This window comes from Nestor notabilis, unplaced genomic scaffold, assembly GCF_000696875.1.
Source record: "Nestor notabilis isolate BGI_N333 unplaced genomic scaffold, ASM69687v1 scaffold14278, whole genome shotgun sequence".
NCBI lineage: Eukaryota > Metazoa > Chordata > Aves > Psittaciformes > Psittacidae > Nestor > Nestor notabilis.
The window spans coordinates 826-18,964 of NW_009938833.1; the positions used below are offsets into that span (position 1 = coordinate 826).

The 18,139-nt window shown below is 40.8% G+C and overlaps 1 protein-coding gene across 1 annotated transcript; it reads right to left on the minus strand.

Moving 5' to 3' along the window:
• Positions 1 to 4,025: 4,025 nt before the first annotated feature.
• On the minus strand, positions 4,026 to 17,449 carry PARP12 (poly (ADP-ribose) polymerase family, member 12; the record flags this gene model as incomplete). Its single annotated transcript, XM_010019551.1, has 11 exons — positions 4,026 to 4,300; positions 5,147 to 5,298; positions 5,991 to 6,121; positions 7,326 to 7,401; positions 8,380 to 8,476; positions 9,965 to 10,085; positions 10,690 to 10,885; positions 12,422 to 12,545; positions 14,421 to 14,519; positions 15,475 to 15,769; positions 17,314 to 17,449. Coding segments are annotated over 11 exons (1,702 nt in total), but the record flags the coding sequence as incomplete, so codon positions are not given.
• Between the last annotated feature and the right edge of the window lie 690 nt (positions 17,450 to 18,139).

Genomic DNA, 18,139 nt, shown 5'->3' on the forward strand with positions numbered 1-18,139 from the left:
ATGACGTGCCGTGGTATGGAATACCCCTTTGGCCAGTTTGGGTCAGGTGTCCTGCCTCTGCTTCCTCCTGGCTTCCCCTCCTCCCTGGCAGAGCATGAGACTGAGAAAGTCCTTGGTCAGAGTAAACATTACTGAGCAACAACTAAAAACATCAGTGTTATCAGCGTTGTTCCCAGACTAAAGCCAGAACACAGCACCGCACCAACTACGAGGAAGAAAATTAACTCTATTCCAGCTGAAACCCAGTAGAGCAGTTGAGTTTAGGGAGGAACAAGGAAGCTGACTTAAAATAATTTCTCTTCTTGAAAGTGTGTTGTCTTGCACTGCCGAGCTGTGGGTTTGTTTAAAATTGGGCATGTCTGTTTTACAAAAGGGTCTTAGACATTCTCTGACAGCTGATACAAAGCAAAAGCTGCTTAGTAAAGGAAAGCTTCTATTAAAAACATCTTCTGGATTTTGCAATGACTACAGGAAGTTGTCAGTATAAAATGGTATTTTTAATGAGACTGCTGATAGAGAAAACCTTTAAAGTTTTGTACTTTATAAATAGCATTCCTGGAATGTTAGAAGTTACCATGCGTCACTGCTTGCAAATTTGAACTATTTATTCTTACCTGGCATTAAACTGCAGAATTTCCTCTCTGCATGTGATACTTTCTGAACTGACCACCTTCTCATTTCCCTTTGTTAAACCATGTTCCCATCTTGGACACAGCTTTACCTGATATTCCTCTTCTGTGCATTTACAGTAGTAAACATGCTAAAAGAATTTAAAGGTGACTCACAAACTGTTTATTTCATTGCTTGGTTTGCACTGGCCCAATTCTCTTTCTTCTGAGAAGTCTGTTCAGTCCCCAAGATGTTTGCTCCCTACAGTGCTGGGTGCTATGGCTACTTAGGAGGGAGCTGGATTACCTATCCCCTAGCAAAAATGATAAGCACCAGTAACACTGGCCATGTAATGGCTGTCTCTCCTGGATGTTGCGTTGGAAGTACTCAAAGTCAGACAGCATTTCTACAACTCCCACTTGCCCTTTGGCTCAAAGGCAGTGCTGAGCAGTGGTTTCTTAGAAGCAAAATGCATAACTGGCATGTGCCATCCACCTAAGTTACTCTTACCCACCACCCCTACTTCCCCAGGCTGCAGGTATCTGAACCGAGTAGTGTACTGCCACTCCTTTGCTGCTGCTGACACCTACATCTCATAAAATCTAGGCAGAATATCATGATAAACCTGATTACAGATGAAACCCGTTAACTGGTGTGGTGGGTTGACCATGGCTGGCTGCCAGACCCTTATCCAGCCCAGTGGGTTAGGAGCTGGCGGTTCATGAATGACCCTGCTCCATACTGTGCTACTGGCACAGCAAAGTTGTTTGGTTCTGCTAGCTTGCCATCTGTCTTCATAGAATGGGTTGGGTTGGAAAGGATGTTAAAGCTCATCTAGTTCCAACCCCCCTGCCATGGGCAGGGCCACCTTCCACTAGACCAGGTTGCTCAAAGGTCTGCCCAACCCGGCCTAGAACACTGCCAGGGATGGAGCATTCACAACTTCTCTGTGCAGCCTGTGCCAGTGGCTTACCTCACTGTAAAGAACTTGCAAGGATGGACCTGCTACCAAAATAGGGAACAATCCTCACAGCTTCTCCTCCTCACGTGGTGCAGGATTGAGTAAGAGATTATTACATTGCTGCTGCTCACTTTTGTATTAAGTAGCCAAGAAATGTCCTCACTCAGAAATGAGGTTCAATATAAATTTTTGTTGAAAGTTTAGATTCAATGCAAATGACTTTTTGATCTGTTCATTTTCAAATGCAAACCAGGCAGCTGTTTAGGGACTCTGCTACCTATGAGAGGCATCTTTAAGAAAGCTTCCAAGAACTCAGAAATGTAGTGAAACGTGGTGCTTTCAGTATTGAGAAAGTGAAAACCATGACAAGGAATCTAGTGGTTTGAATGCCTGTTTATTTAGTACACACAAGAAAGTTACCACTGCAGTTTCAGAAGTGGAAAACATGGTAACTTTTCCTTTTTGTGTGTTAATGGAGAAATAATAGATGACAAAACACAACCAGTGATATTTTCCATACCTACACACATATGCATCCTCTCCAAGAATAAAGTTAAAGGCTTTAAAAATACTACTAGTCATAAAAAATGTTCTTAAAAAATCTCTCTTTTTTTGTAGGAAAAAGATGTTTGTTTCAATTTTCTGGCAAAAGATTAACATGACTTTTGCTATTCCAGTTCTTAGCTGAAATGCTGGTTATGGTCAGAGAAAGAAAGGCATACTAGTATTCTCATTTGCCATGAACATGTAGATGAACATGATTTTGTTTTGGCAGAAAAATCTTATTGTGCAGAGGTATGAAAGCTCTCATACAGAACATTATCCTCCCTCAATGCTGACAAAACTCATGTCAGCAAATGAGCTTGTCACATATGCTCTATTATAAATCTTTCCAAAGAAAGAATACAGTCAACTTGCATTTCCAACATCCTGTGTTTTACTGGGTTTAAACACAAATGGGAGTATTTTCCTTTAGATATCATGCTGCTAGTTTCACAATTCATATAAAAAGGAGTTCTGCACAGCCTTACACCAGCTAATCATAGCTAAGCTTCTGGTTCACCATGCTGAAGTAATAAGGAGTTACCCAGTGTACTCTTGTCAATCATCATCCAGATGAATTAAAAAAAAAAGTGCTTCTAGAATACAGGTTTAGATTTTTTAGCTCCTATACAAAGTGTATCTTAAGGCTTTTGCAGTACACTACAGCTAACAAGCACTCATTTAGGAACATTAAAGCTGTGATAAACTATCCGTCTATGTATCAGCAACTTTAATATTAAAATACTTGACAGTTCAAGTTTTACTGTCTGCATATATGTATGCTAACTGCTCAATGCTAATAACATCTTTCTCTGGGAACAATTAAATATTCAACTTAACCTTCAGATTTTTAAACATTTCAGCTCTGTGGCTGGAGACCTGTCCCTAGGTAAGCACATTTTTCCTGCAAGAAAGTTTAAAGACCCCTTGATTACACTGCTAACCAGTGTATCTATCTCCCACAGCTAAAGGGCTGTACTCATGAGAGATGGTCACCCACTGTCCTTCCCAACAACTGTAAGAAAACCATGAAGTTGCTCCACAGGAACAGGATACTGCTAATCAAGCAGTGCATTTTGCTCCCAAGTATGGTATTCTTAAATGGCCTTTGAGTTGCCTCCTCTTCTCCCCCATCAGCACCTGCCAGCACACTCTCATACAAAGGTACAAAGTCATGGAAGACTTGTGTTCTCACAGACCTAAAATATATCATTTATTTGATTGGAGTAAGTCAATTGAATAGTACAGCACCAAGCAATCCTTGTTCTGCTTCATGTCTTTGGTATTTGCTTTCAGTGAGAAAATTAACAAGTTAAAATAACTCTGTTCCTTCTCAACAAGCCAGTTTAATTTTTGAGGCTTTGTTGGTGAAGGTTAAGTAGGGACAAACCCCAGAATTTATGCAATGAGTTGATCATAGAGATTGTACAGTCTCATTTGCAAACACTTGAATGTCTACTATTGCAGGAGACAGATTATTAAAAAAAGCAGGTTTTATCAAATTTTGAGTTAAAATATAAACAGGTAGAAGGAAAGAGCCTCTGACTAATAAGAACATGTAAAGATCCTGAAATAGTTATAACTAAATATTACTTAAACTTGGCAGTCATTGCTAATCATCATGTTACAACCATCAGTGAATTAATCTAATAAATTTATAAAAGTCTCTAGTAATGCACGGAAATGTGATACCTGCTAAAGAATAGGAGACAGAGACAGGATTTTAAGAATTCTAAGACATCCTTTCTGTCTTTTACTTCTCATTTTCTATTGCACAGAAAGGATGGATAATAAATGCTTCTGAAAACTCACCTATCCAATCATATAACTTCTAAAAATCACTTTTTCTCTCTTAAGCCAATGCTAAGAAAATGTTTATACCAGTTAAACATAATGATGACAGGTTTTGGTACTACAGCATTTTAGCATATGCCTGGTCAACGTATTCTATGAGATACTCTGGATAAATTTGCTGCTTCTCAAAGATGACAAAGATAGAAGGGTTTGAAGAGCTATTCACACAACTGTCATAGAAGCTGTGTTTGTCCTTCATGGGAGGCCGAACATAGGAAGAATTACCAACAGTGAATTCCCCCACCAGCACCCGGGCCAGAAACATGGTCTTGGTGCGTGAGTCTTCCCTGCAGTAGTTGTCAGAATAAGATGCATCCCTTGCAAAATAGCTTCCTGCAGAAGAGACACCAAGACAGAGTTGGTAAGATACCAAACTGCAGAGAAGTCATACAGTGTGAAAGCAAATTCATAAGCAAATCCATTAAACAGTTCATGAATGGCCTTCCCAAAGCCTTCACATGTCCTGTATGTCCTTCTTAGTGAAAATGACCTACAGCCTTATTTTTCACAGCACACATTAAAAAGCCACACAAAAGTAATGTATTAAATGTTGTCATGTTCTTCAAGATTTCCTCTTGACCCTAGATGTCCACCTTTCCCAATCGCACCCAACTCCCTCAGGAGATCGAGGCTACTATTATTCATTAGCACATTTCTGAGAGTTACAAGGTATTCAGTTGGATGGGTGGGTAGTCAGTCAGTCAGCCTGTCTCTTGGCTATTTCCCTTGGTATGTTGATCCTTTCCTGTACACAGGGCAACGTAAAGGAATGTAATTTGCTAATAATGGAAAAAGCCTATAACCAGGATGGCATTTGCTTTTCTGGGAAAAAAAACCAACAAAACAAAACAAACCAAAGCCAAGTAATGCCACACTGCCTTCCTGTAGGAGCTTGGAGAAATGAGAACAGAAGTAGGCCTGGTGTCTATGAAAATCATCCCTATAACTGGCCTCTCCTGTGCTTGTGTTCTTGCAAGGACAGGGTGCAGCATAGAGGCCAAGGCCCTTCAGTATACCTTAGTTCCAAATGATCAATCACATTGCTGAAGTCAGCTATGTTGTCCACATCATCACAGAGATAAGCCCTAGATGGTCTGAGTGTCCTACCTTTACACCTCTACAGTAACTACTGAGAATATTTCAGCAAGTCTAAAGTTAATGAAGGAGCCGAAAAACAACCTTTGCCATAGACTGTCCCATGAATGCCACAGATCCTCCAGTCAAAGTTTTGCTGACAGATGGCATCGATGTATTTTCTACTGGTCCCATGAAATAAAGATCGCTCATCCACAGCATTTCCGCCATTACTCTTCTGCATTTGTTCCTTCTGCCTGCAATAAGAAGCAGTGTATTTGCAGTTCCATTGTGGCTGAACCCAGACAGGTTCCAGCCATAGTAGCACTCAAAGACAAATTTAGACAAAGAGTATATTCTGACAATCCTTATGTTAAGGCCTGAACTTTGGGCATACAGGGTATCTTGCTGTCTAGTTGCATACAAACGTGTTTTCATTATACACAAATGCCTCCAGATATTTAATTATAAAAATGTTTTGTTTCGTTCACTGCCTCACTGGGAGAGGGGGAGGAACCTTGGCATTATTTTTTTCTAAACAGAGGAGTTCATGTTAAAGCTTTCCTTCAGTGGGTTTTCAATTTAGTTTTGAAGGCTGTTTCAGTTTTGACCAGCTACAAAACAGTGTTTGTGCCAAATGCAAGTGATTACCAGCTTCAAGGCTTCAGTGGAAGGCAGCTGTCCTGGACAGAGGCCTGGGAGAAGTCAGAATGATTGCTCCCACAGAGCTCAGCTGACTATTCAAAACTCTATGTCTTGACTGAGGTTTTTTTTTCAGTACTTCTTTATCTACATGTTGATCCTGGCTAGGTATTTCAGTTTAGGGAGTGGAAGCAGATTCTTGAATGCAGCTGCATTTCAGGAATGCGTACATCTATCTTTAACATACAGCTAACTGCAGAAACAACAAACTTCATGCACACATACCAGAACAGTGTTTTACACATACCACTGATACAGTTCCCAGAGAGACGGGTTCTGAACTCTACGAATCCTTTTAATAACTGTTTTGGGCATTGTGCGTTGAAAGCCCACCTTGACTTTATCATATTCTTCAGAAAAACTGTCAAGCTCAATCAGCTGTAAGGAAAAAGATTAAAAAGCTACTCTCATCTTTTACTAAATCGTAACAAAGCCACCCTACCTAGTGCACTACTCAGACCTTTAAAGTCTTTTTTATGAAGCAGAGGTATAAGCAGTGAAAATACTCTTGGAAAGAAGGCAAATTAGAGATCCCTGATCTGTAAGCGAGCTCTCAGCTAGCGTACATTAACTCCTGCTATTTAAGACACGCATCTTGCTCTCTCACAGGACATTAAACGAGCTGCACGCTTTTGTGCACCCACCCAGCCCCTTTGAATATTTGGCCCTAGATACATTTGCATGCATGTAACAAACAGTAGCTAAATACATAGAAGAAATGAGCACATAAATACAAAACACATGTAGGGAGAATTTATGTTGCAGTAAATCAAAGAATACCTCTACACCCATGCTTTTTAGACCTTTATACTTCCTATGGCCAGTGCACACAAACTGCACTGCCCATTATGTTTTTAAATAAATTGAAAAGTCCAACCATTTGATCAACCATTTTAAGGACAAGCCAAAAATAAGTTTCTTACACGATTTGCCTTAAAACAAGTGAAGTTTCCCAATTGCTTGTTTTCCTTACGAACATCAAGAATGTCAGTATTAGCCTTCCCTATGTTTTATTGAAGATTTCTTGAGGATTTGCATTTTGCAAGTCAGTAAGTTTCAGTCTTCATGAAAGATCTTTTCTGTAGGTATAGTTACTGGAGTTGACAGAGGTGGTAGTGGAGGTAGGCAGGAAGCCAGCAAAGGTAAACCAGGGAGCTATTAACTGGGTGTGTTACAAAGGTAAACAAGTTCACTCCACTGGAGTTATGGTACATTTTAACCAACGATCCCAGCCTGAACTCTGCTGATTTCACCAATGCTTCATAGATGTGCAACAGTCTACTTACACACAGCTCACACAATGGCTACCCTGAAGTTTAGAGACTTCAGCACAGGTTGGACTTCAAAACTATGTATCTTGGGCACCAGTAACAGTCTTGACAATACAACCTAAGCTTCAGCCAAATTTGTCAAGTTATCAGACTCAAATCTAGCAACACCTTTACATTACATTACATAGGAAACGTTCATCTACAAGGGCACAAGAAACACTGAACTTGAGATTGTAACAAACCTATATGTGACAGAACATATGGAGATGATGGAGTGATGGAGAGAAAAAAAAAACCCAAAAGCTCCAAACCTTGAATCCCACTTCAGGCAGGGCAGATTTGTCCCAGTGAGATGGAATGCCCTTAAGTTCTGCACATTTAAAGCTCCTGTGCATTACAAGACATTACAAACAGGTAATTAAACAAACCATATCCCTACATTTTACGTACATATGATACTAAACATTTTTGCCAAGTTTAGGGAGAATATAGGCAACTGAACATATTAAGAAATATTTCAAAATTGTCTTTTCATTTCAGTGCATGAAAATATTTGTTCCAAATCATCATATCAAGACTTATGGCAGGAAGCAAGATGCCAAATGAGAAGTAAAAAAAATAAAAATAGATATACACTAAACTAAATATTAAGAGTAGTCTTCTTAGTTGCAAAAAGCTGAATGTATACATAAAAACTCTGCTATAGTGGGGTAGATAAATAAAAATACATCCAGGATCATATCAGTATGGCAGAAACAGGATAGATACAAAACAACCCTCCCCTCTACTTCCACCCCAATTTTAATTAGTGTGTTTCACAGCTCTTTTCAGTGTTGTTTAAGAAAAATTTTTCCTCTTGCAGACTCTTATGTCTTGCTCCACCTTTAACAACTCCTTTCCTCTCAGCTTGTCTGGCTGTTCTTAAAAGAATTGTTTCTAAACTTTACTTAGCTTTGAAAATTACTGATCTCAGACGTCAGAAAGGCTAGTATGCGTCAGAAAGGCTAGTATGCATAAACATTATTGCTTTCATCTGTATCAGCTGCTCTAATAAGACAGCTCCCTCTGATCAGCAGCTTCCTACAACATTGATACATGTTGAATTATTTCCTATGCTTCCACACTTACTGTAGCCAAGCCCAAACTTCCTTCACCCCCAAGGCTCCTGAGTTGCTTGAAAACTGTTGGCCAGGCTGCAGTACTGCACTGGGTAGACACTGTTGTAGGACAGGTATGTCCCTTCCCCTCTTAATTTCCTTCACAACTGACTTAACAGCTACTGCTTCACCTTATTTACACCTTTGGAAGACACTGCATTCACAATGCACTAAATCCGTCACCTCAGAATGAGCAGTTGCAGTTTACCTGGCTCTTGTTTTCTCTACCTCTTCCTGAGACACAAATACAGGTCTTCTGCAAACCTCTCTCTCTGTTGAGTAGCGAAGGTTTTTCTGAATCATGTCTAGGGAAAAAGTAAAACAGAACACCCTGAGCAATCAGAAAGATGTCTTAGAAAGCCTTCACACTGCAGCCACCAAGTTGTTTCGTCAAAAATGTTAACAAAAAAAGCACCAAGCTTTTTTAATACCATCACCAAGGGAAGTCAAAGCAGGATGTGGAACCTGCAGTCTGTGTAAGTCAGTTTCAGTTTTACTCTTAACTCTAAAAGGAATGATAGACACTGGTAGCTGTTTTCCCTTCATTGTTCCTCCATTGTTCACTTAACTGAGAATTGCACAGTATGTATCTACTTTTACTCTGTGGATTGCATCCCCTCCTCAATTTGCAATCAAGATACTGTTTTCCTACATGCATTTGTAGGTTTCGAACCATATAAATGCAACCTAACAGCTATTACAGGCCATTCATTTTTATTGACCACCAACAGGAAAACAAGTCACAGCAATCTGAATTTTAGAGGTATTCTTTCTGGATCTTGGAACCTCTGTAGCTACTGCCACATTATAGGAGCAACTAAAAGTCAGTGGCAGCCAGGAGAACAGGCTCCATCTTCAGAGAGATACACAGGAAGAAGACAAACAAACAAAATCACTTGGCACCACCAAGCCTAGAAACTTGGAAGACATCTACATTGCATACATTTGCCTAAGTCACTAAAAAAGCCCAAATCTTAGAAAAGAGATTGATTTACAATGCAATTTTCTCTTCTAAGCCAGACAAGTTTCCCCAGCCTATAAAGATTACAACATAGCTTTCCATTAATTCACAAGCAACATATCACATGCCCTTTCCGTTTTTTTTTCCCCTCCCATGAAGAATGAGACAGTATTGAAGAGTTGGATCAAAGGCAACTACACCAAAACGACAAGTCTGGGCAGGCCTATTCCTAGCACCGCTGTTCCCCACAGGTTTTGAAAAGATACCTGGAAAGGCAACAGCTCAGAGAGGACAGTGCCATCACAAATGGCTCAAATATCCTGAACTCTTGGGAAACACATCTTCCTACTTTGACATAGTTAAAGTATTTCCTCAGCCTTTCAAGATTGGCAAAGCTATTAAAAGAAAGTAACTACATAAATCTTGCACTGGTAAAGATTATCTGGACCCTACACCTTGCCAAAGTACTAATTTTTCTGCAAGCCAGTGATTAAAGCAGACCAGAAGCTGGCTTGCCAAGTCTTCCAGAAGTTTCTCGCCATTTGTGTTGGTGCATCAATGGCAATGTCACACTTGGACTTGCTGGCAGACATTTTGAGACCTAGCACAAGAACCTCTCAAAACCAAAAGGTTTGGAGGAATAGAAATGCCATTTTGCTTCTGTGAACAGCTCTTAATCTGCGAACTTCGACAGAAGTTCTGTCTTTGTAAGCACTGCAGTTCAAAGTTCAAATTTCTCTCTCCTATCTCTTGTAGCAATGTAGTTTAAAACCACAAAAGACTTGGGAGGGAAGGACAAAATGAAAGAAAATCCAAAGCAAATGGAACCTACGTGCAAAATTGATTTCATATTCATGTCTTCCAGCTCTGAAGTTCAGTGTTGGAGAACATTTGCTTATATATGCTTTCTCCAGGTCTTCACTGGAGATAGTGGCAGCTACATGGTCAACATCCTGTCAGGTGAAAACCAGAGGAAAAAAATAAATATCTCCCGGTCTCTTAAATACAAGCAAGTTTAAAAACCAACAACTATCATATGGTATTGTGGCTGAAATATGTATCAGCTTTTGGGCATGATAGTAGCTATCAGGCAAAAGCCACGTATTAAGCTGTTGAAACATCTCCCGAAAGAACCAAGCAGTGTTATGAAGCCTGTGCTTATACCGTACATGCTATGAATGCTACTACTGAGACCCCACATTCACCAACTAAACCTTAGCAAATACGCACAGAGTACTACTGGAGCCTCAGAAAAGGAAGTTTTAGTCAGAAGCAATGAAAAGAATGTATTAATGTGATCCTATCTGACATGACTCAGTGAAGAATTATCTGGCAATAATATTTGTGGCTCACCAGTGAGCACTCCCCTACCTGAACCAATCAAATTCCCAAGGAAATCATCCCATTAGGCCTCTTAAGTCCATCTGTACAGTATAAGTGAGAGGGAGGGAGGACGAAGAGGGTGACAAGACAGGGAGGATACAAACACTGTACACTTCTCGGTAGCTCTGCACTTTTAACACAGAGTAGAGAGTCTCCCCATTTCTCCACACTTACTTTTTTCCCATACTCCTGCCACAGGTCATATTCATCTTTCCAGTACCAGATCCATTCTGTTGTAAGAATGAAGTGAGGAGGTTTGGTCACAGAAGAGGCTGTAGAAAGGCGTCTAACCTTTTCAAGCCCACAGGACATATTCAGAAAAGAGATACGTGGCAAGGCAGAGCCATCTGCAGTAGCAGTATTTCTAATTCTATACAGAAGGAAAAAAAAAAGGGGGGGGGGAAATCAGTTAGTTTGTGAAGCTTTACTCCTAGGTTCAGAAGCCCACCATGAATTTGCAAATTAGGTCAACATCACTCAAAAGCAGAACAGAAGCCTGCAGTTTCCACAACAATCCTAACTCTGTATTACAGTATTGCATCTCACAGCAGTTCCATGGGCAATAACTATTATCAACTTGTACATTAGTGAGTTACATAAGTTGAACAGAAACAATGGAAAATACACACTGCCTTCCTCTTGCTAACCAACTATATTCTAAAGAGAACAGTGTTGTAACTTAAGCATGGCTTCAAATAACCTCTAAAGTAACATAAGAGGGCTAGGTAAATTCTCCAGTATGGGACATAGCCTACTGGTACGAGCCTCTTCCAATACCCTTTGCACTACATAACCAGTTCCAAACCATTAAAGGCATTTCCTTATTCTTAATGTTCTCTGCATCCAAAAGTCTCTCTCTCCCCAGGCACACAAGGTATTCTACCAGATCCACAATATGAACTTGGGAAAAGGAGGTAGGCGGGGCAAATCTCATGCTACCTTTCCATCCTTTTGAGCTGGAGGTTATTTCTAATCATGGGGTGTATTGACAAGTTCTAACCAAAGACAGATACCCACAAGTGATAAAAATCACCATTCTCTGCAGTTTTCCAGCCATTCATAGTGAGGATTAAGACTTCCTATAGTAGTAACAGTAGGAAGTATTTATATTTTTACGATCACGTAACTGTTGTGTATTGACCCTGGCCAGCAAACAAATACCTATGCAGCTGCTTGCTCACTCCTCCCCTCCTCCCAGGCTAACTGAGGGTTGAAAATAGGAAGGGTAAAAGCAAGAAAAGTTGTGGATCAATATAAAGGTAATTCAATAGGTTAAGAAAGGTGTGTGTGTGAATAAACAAATAAAGCAAAGCAAATTGCTCACCACCTCTCAAGGCAGTATAATGCCTAGCCAGCCTCCAAACAGCAGCTACCTTGGTAAACAAAAACCCACCTCTCTTCCTCTGCCCGAGGTTTTATTGCTGAACATGATGTAGCATGGTATGGAGATCCCATTGGTCAGTTCAGGTTAGCTGTCCTGGCTGATCTTCTCCCAACCCCTTGCCTGCCTCCAGCCTACCCACTGCAGAGGCGCAGGTCAGAGCAGGAAAAAGAGAAAGCCTTGACTCTGGACAAGTACTGCTCAGTAACCCCTAAAACACTGGTGTATCATCAGCACCATCTTACTCACAAACCCAGAACATGGCACTTTAAGGGCTGCTATGAAGAAAGATAACTCCATCCCAGTCAAACTCAGTGTGGTAACCAGAGTGTTCTATATGATATCCAGGCCTAGGAAAGTCACAACAGATCTCCAACAGTAGATCAGCAAAGCGAGGTCAGCAGAAAAATACCAAATAAAGCTACTTATGTAATGACTGCAATAGAATCATAGCGATTTATAGCCACTAAGAGCCTGGTCCAACATAGCAAACTCTAAACATTATTAAATTTCAAGAGTTTATACCCGGTGTAATCGGGGTCGCAGTATGCTGCTTCTATATCTTCCATATTCTTCAAGTCCATCCAGATGTTACCCTTAGAGACCTGCCATCTATATGGCAAGTGAAAGTGAGTTCTGATACACTTGTCTATAAATGATAAAAAAAAAAAGAAAAAGAAAGAGAGAGATGCATTATTTTTACAGGTTATGAGAAAAAACAACATTTCAGGGATGTACATACAGCTGGTGAGAGTATCGAATGCATGATTATGGAATCTTTGCAAGCAGAAGTTCAGAATTTTTCAGCATAAACACTCAACAAGTTCATTTTCTAGACCTACCAGATTCTATTTGTGCAACAAAATTGCTAGCAGGAGCTCAGTAATGAGGGACTACCCTGTGTCCCCAGTTTCAGGGATAAAAATCTACAATGAGTTGAGATCACAAGCTTGTAGGAGGCTATTATTTCATATATAGATTAACAAAGACTCAAATACCTGTGCTTAACCACTTAGTCCCAAAATGGTATTACCGAGGAAAAAAGAAGTATAAACACAAACAGTGCTTAGTTTTAGGATAGGAGGAGAAGGACTGACATGGTTTAACCCCAGTTGGCAACTAAGTACCACAAAGCTGCCCAATCACCTCGGTTCCCTCAGTAGGATGGGGAAAGGGAATTGGGAAAAGATAAAACCCATGAGTTGAGATAAGAACAGTTTAGTGATTGAAATTAAGGAAAAAAAAAATATGAAAAGGGGAATAAAAAAAAGAGAGAGAGGAATAAACCCCAAGACACACAAGTGATGCACAACACAGGTGATGCACAACACAATTGCTCACCACCCACTGACCAATGCCCAACCCGTCCCCAAGCAGCAATCAGCCCCTCTCAGCCAACCCCCCCGCCCCAGTTTCTGTACCGAACACGAAGTTGTATGGTATGGAATGTTTCTTTGGACAGGTTGGGTCAGGTGTTCTGTCTCTGCTGCCGCCTGGTTTTTTGTGCACCTCCTCACTAGCACAGCATGGAAACTGTAAAGGCCTTGACCCAGGATAAGCACTGCTTAGCAACAACTAAAACATCGGTGGGTTTTCAGCATTGTTCTCAAACTAAAGATAAAACACAGCACTGTACTAGCTACTAGGAAGGAAATTAACTCTATTCCAGCTGAAACCAGGGCAGTATCCACCCTATACTCTACACCATTTACAGCATGCCCAGGTCTCACGCTTTCCAATACATTCCGGTTAGCCACCATCACCTTTTCTGTCTTTGGATATACGTATACATACACATAGATATCGTTCCCTTAGTCTCAAAGTCCTTTACCGAGAAGTCCTTAAGGGTCCAGGCCTCACCAGGAACACGAGCAGTGGTAGCAGTGGCCAAGGTATCACAAGCATCAGTCAGAAATCTTTTAAAGAGTCGGGGAGCAGTCACTTCTCAGTGAAGATCACATCACCAGTACACACATGCATAAACTTGAGACTGTCTTTCACGGTAGAACAACAGGCAACAGGGAAAGTCAAGGAAACTGCACCACACAGTTCATATGAGAAGGTGTGCGGGACATCAGGGAGCTACTACAGGTCAAGACCATCAAGAAGGGAAAGGATGACAAAAGGACAGCAAGAAAGCTGGCACAGCAACCTTTTTCCTGGACAAGTTGGAACATTTAGAAAGGGAGATACTTCAGACAGATGGAACAGAGAGAGAAGAAACAAGGAAGAATGTAGAGTTCAGAGTATCTTTTGTAGCTGTTTGGAAATGGGACTCTTATAATTCAGCAATCCCTTAGGTGAACACAGGTGGATATTATGCATTTCAAAGTCAAACAAAACAGCTCCTTTGTTTGCTACAGCAGGTAGGTCAAGCACATTCCTACCAGCATTCAAGATTTTGCTAAGATTTAACTAAAAATAAACATAAGTTCTGAAGTTTACCCTTTCTGTGAAATATGTCTATCACTTCCTCTTTATGAGAAAAGGAAAACAGACTGGACTTGCTACAATCACAACCTACCTTTAAAGCCACAACCTTTGTACAGATGATATAAACAGATCTGTTCCAATTCATCATCATTTGCAGTTGAAGACTCTCGGCTAAAGCTGTGTTTTCTCTCTAGTGGGAGGAATTATAAGCCTTATTAATACACTTTGTTTCAACAAGTCCTCTTTGAAGTGCACCTATGGGTAGGGAAGATAGCTAAAACCAGTGTTTATAACTACGAAACTGCATTCAGCTCCAGAAAGACAATGAAGCCTTTGATAACTTTGTCTACTCAAAAGTCCTATCCCTTTCTGACGTTGACTTTCCTGTAACTGCTAAATTCCTCACAGTTTTTAGCTTTCACTGCAAAACAAAAATATAATCCAATGCCTTTACACTTTTAGACGGACTTGAGTTAGCCGTGCATTCCACATCACTGTTCACAGTGGCAGCTATAAAATCGGAAGTGTCAAAATTTGATACTTCTGCAAATTAAACACACACCTAAGGAAACAAAGAAAGGAAGAAGCAACTGTGGGAAAACAGCAGAGATGAACACACACACTTGGATTTTCCATTCTGTTATCTTTTTGTTTCCCGCTAAATTATACTTAACTTACAATTCTAAATAACTTCAAAAGAAAAGAACAAAATACAGCATCTCTAAGAAGTAACTGGGATAGTGCTGTCTGTGAATCTTTGTTCCAGACAATCATTAAAGAAAAAAAAAGATAAAATAGTTTAGAATCACACATGTAAATGCCACCCCGATTCTTAAACAGTTCTTTATCCTTATGGTTTTTTTTACCACAAAAAGATCTCCCTACTTCCAGTTCCTGTTATGCTTTTCTAACCTCAGATTTATGATTTTTATAAACACCAAGCACTTTACTTCTCAGGAACCCATAATGCCTTGTATTCACTTGTCAAGACATAGATCTCTGTCAAGGTCCCTCCTTAAAGACAAGAGACCTCCTTAAAGACAAGATCAAGATGTGAATTCAGTTTTCTTTTTCTTCATGACATCTGTGAGAATGTCACATTGACTACGGTGACTCTTCTGATTTCAAAAGATGGTATCATTTACCTTTGAAGGGTGAAGACATGCCATCTTCCATGTCATCCATGTTCCCATTGCCATTTTTTATGTCATACATATTCCTATAAATGGAGGGTAGTTTCTCAATAATGTCATAGCTCAGTCCCCGTCTCTCCAGTTTCTCATAAGTTTCTGATGTTAATAAATCATGGGATCGCCTGCAGCTGCTGCCAAATCTACACTGTCCCCGGAAATAGTACTGGCAAACATGCAGTTTGGTGCAGATCTTTTTATAGGTACAAGATCCATAAGGTCCATCACCTTTGTTATAATATAAGCAGACCTTGGACAAAGGGAAAAAAAAAATAATTAAAGATCAAAGCACAGCGTGCTCATATAGGCTGTTTGAATTAATGATTTTTAAATTTTTACAGTTATGTGTCTACATTTGCATTTAAAAGACTCATGCGAGTTTCTTCTTCTTGTTTTCCAAACTTGATAGCTTTTCCTTTTCCCTGCTAATGTCTGGAAAGATCTTTCAACAGAAAACAATCATCTCAAAAACATTCTCAAGCAGATTTTGTTCCAAGTCATGTAAATGTAGGATAGTGGATTTTATGGTGTCACTACCCGAACTCTTTGGTTTTCTAGTTTTGAAATAGTGAACTTTTTTGACCTGAATTTGGTGGCAAGAGGTACCAGATCTGACTAGGATGGAGTTAACTTTCTTCATAGCAGACCATACCACCCTATGTTTTGGACTGGTGACTAAAACAGTGTTGATAACACACCAATGTTTCAGATACTGCTGAGCAGCGCTTCCACAGTGTGGAGGCTTTCTCTTTTTCTCCACTCTGGCCTCTCCAGATCAGGTAGGCTGGGGCAGCTAACTCGTTCTGGTTTATCTCAGCAAGCAGCCAGGTTAAAACTCAAAGACTGAGATAAAGACAGTTTAATAGGACAGAAAAGGAAGTGACTATAATAATGATAAAAGAATATACAAAACATGTGATGCACAATGCAGTTGCTCACTATCCACTGACCAATGCCCAGACTGTCCCTCAGCAGTGGGCTGCCACCCCTTGACCAACTCTCCTGTTTTATTGTTCATCCCAACATCATATGGTATGGAATATCCCTTTGGACAGATTGGGTTAGTTGTCCCAGCTGTGTCCCCTCGCAGCTCGTTGTGTACTCCCAGCCTCCTCTCATGGCAAAGCATGAGAAACTGGAAAATCCTTGACTCTGGGTAAGCACTGCTTAGCAACAACTAAAACATCAGTGTGTTATCAGCATTGTTCTCATACTAAATCCAAACACAGCACTGTGCCAGCCACTAGGAAGAAAATTAACTCTATCCTAGCTGAAACCAGGACATAGTCCAAACTGGCCAAAGGAATATGCCACACCACAGAACGTCATGCTCCAAAATAAATTATAAATAAATAAAAAAAAAGAGGTGGGGGGAGGTGTGCTGCTGTTTCTCTCTTCTCCGTTTCTTCTTACAAAGTGGGCCTCACTCAGAGACTTGCTGGGCATCACTCTGCTTGTGGAAGGTGGTGACTAACTTCCTTTGCAACACTTGTTTTGTCCTCGCTTTCCTACACTTTCCAAAACATCTTTATCTCCATCCACTGGTTTTGTCACTTTTTGTTCTTGTTTTCTTTCACCTGCCCTGCTGAGGGCTGGGGAGATGGGAGTGAATGAGGAGGCTGTGCAAATGCTTAGCTGCCAGCTAGGGTCAACCCACCAGAGTCGAGAACAAAGGCTGCACATAAGATTTGCATTATGCAAACAAAACTGACACCTAACCATCTAGTATCAAGCCTCTTCCACTTTGCGATGCTCACTGAAACACAAAGCCAAGAAACTCAAAGTATTACTCACCTCTGGTAAGATGGAAGGGTCATTCTGAAGCAGAAGCTGGCGAAGTTCATCACTGTTTAAACTCTCAAGTCCATATTGTTTTAGAACAAAGAGATTGTGGTCCGAGTGGAAATTGTGATCAAACCTGCATGCCTTCCTACAAGTTAAGAAACTCAAGTGCAAAACAAGTACAACAGACTAACACTATTTTGCTACCCCAACGGTATTACACTGAACAGTTTAAAAAGCACACACAAATAGCTAGTTTCTGAAAAAATCTGTATCGTTCCTTGATAAAGCAGATTACATAATTGCTATGAGGATAACTGCCACGCTATTTCTGACTTACAGTCATTACAGCATTAGCATAGTCTGAAAATATTGGCAATTTTGACCTGCGGCTCACAACCATGCGTAAAGAAGACACCAAAATGTCAGAGCAGCACCGCCTCCCATTCAAATCCAATTGACGACCCCACTCCCCACCTTCGCCACGCAGCACAAAGTGCTCAGATCTCGGCGTGTGCGGGGAGGGAGGCCTAAGCTGTCACTCTCGGCCACTGAAGGATGGGGTGGAAGCACCAGAAACAAGGTGGTGAGCTGAGGAGGAAGCACTGCAACCTGCGAAACAACCCCCTGTGCCTCTCTACTTCGGGGGAGCGGGGAGGGAAAGGCGGGTAAAAAAGGAGCATTTCCGACAGGGAAAGGGCAGAGGGGCCTTTACTGAAGCCTTCTTTCACTGAAAGGGGCACACCGAGCCCAAGGCTGAGTCTCCCCAAGACAAAGCCCCCCGAAACAAACCGGTTGCAGGCGCAAGCTCCCAGCCCACAGCGAGAGAAACGAAAGC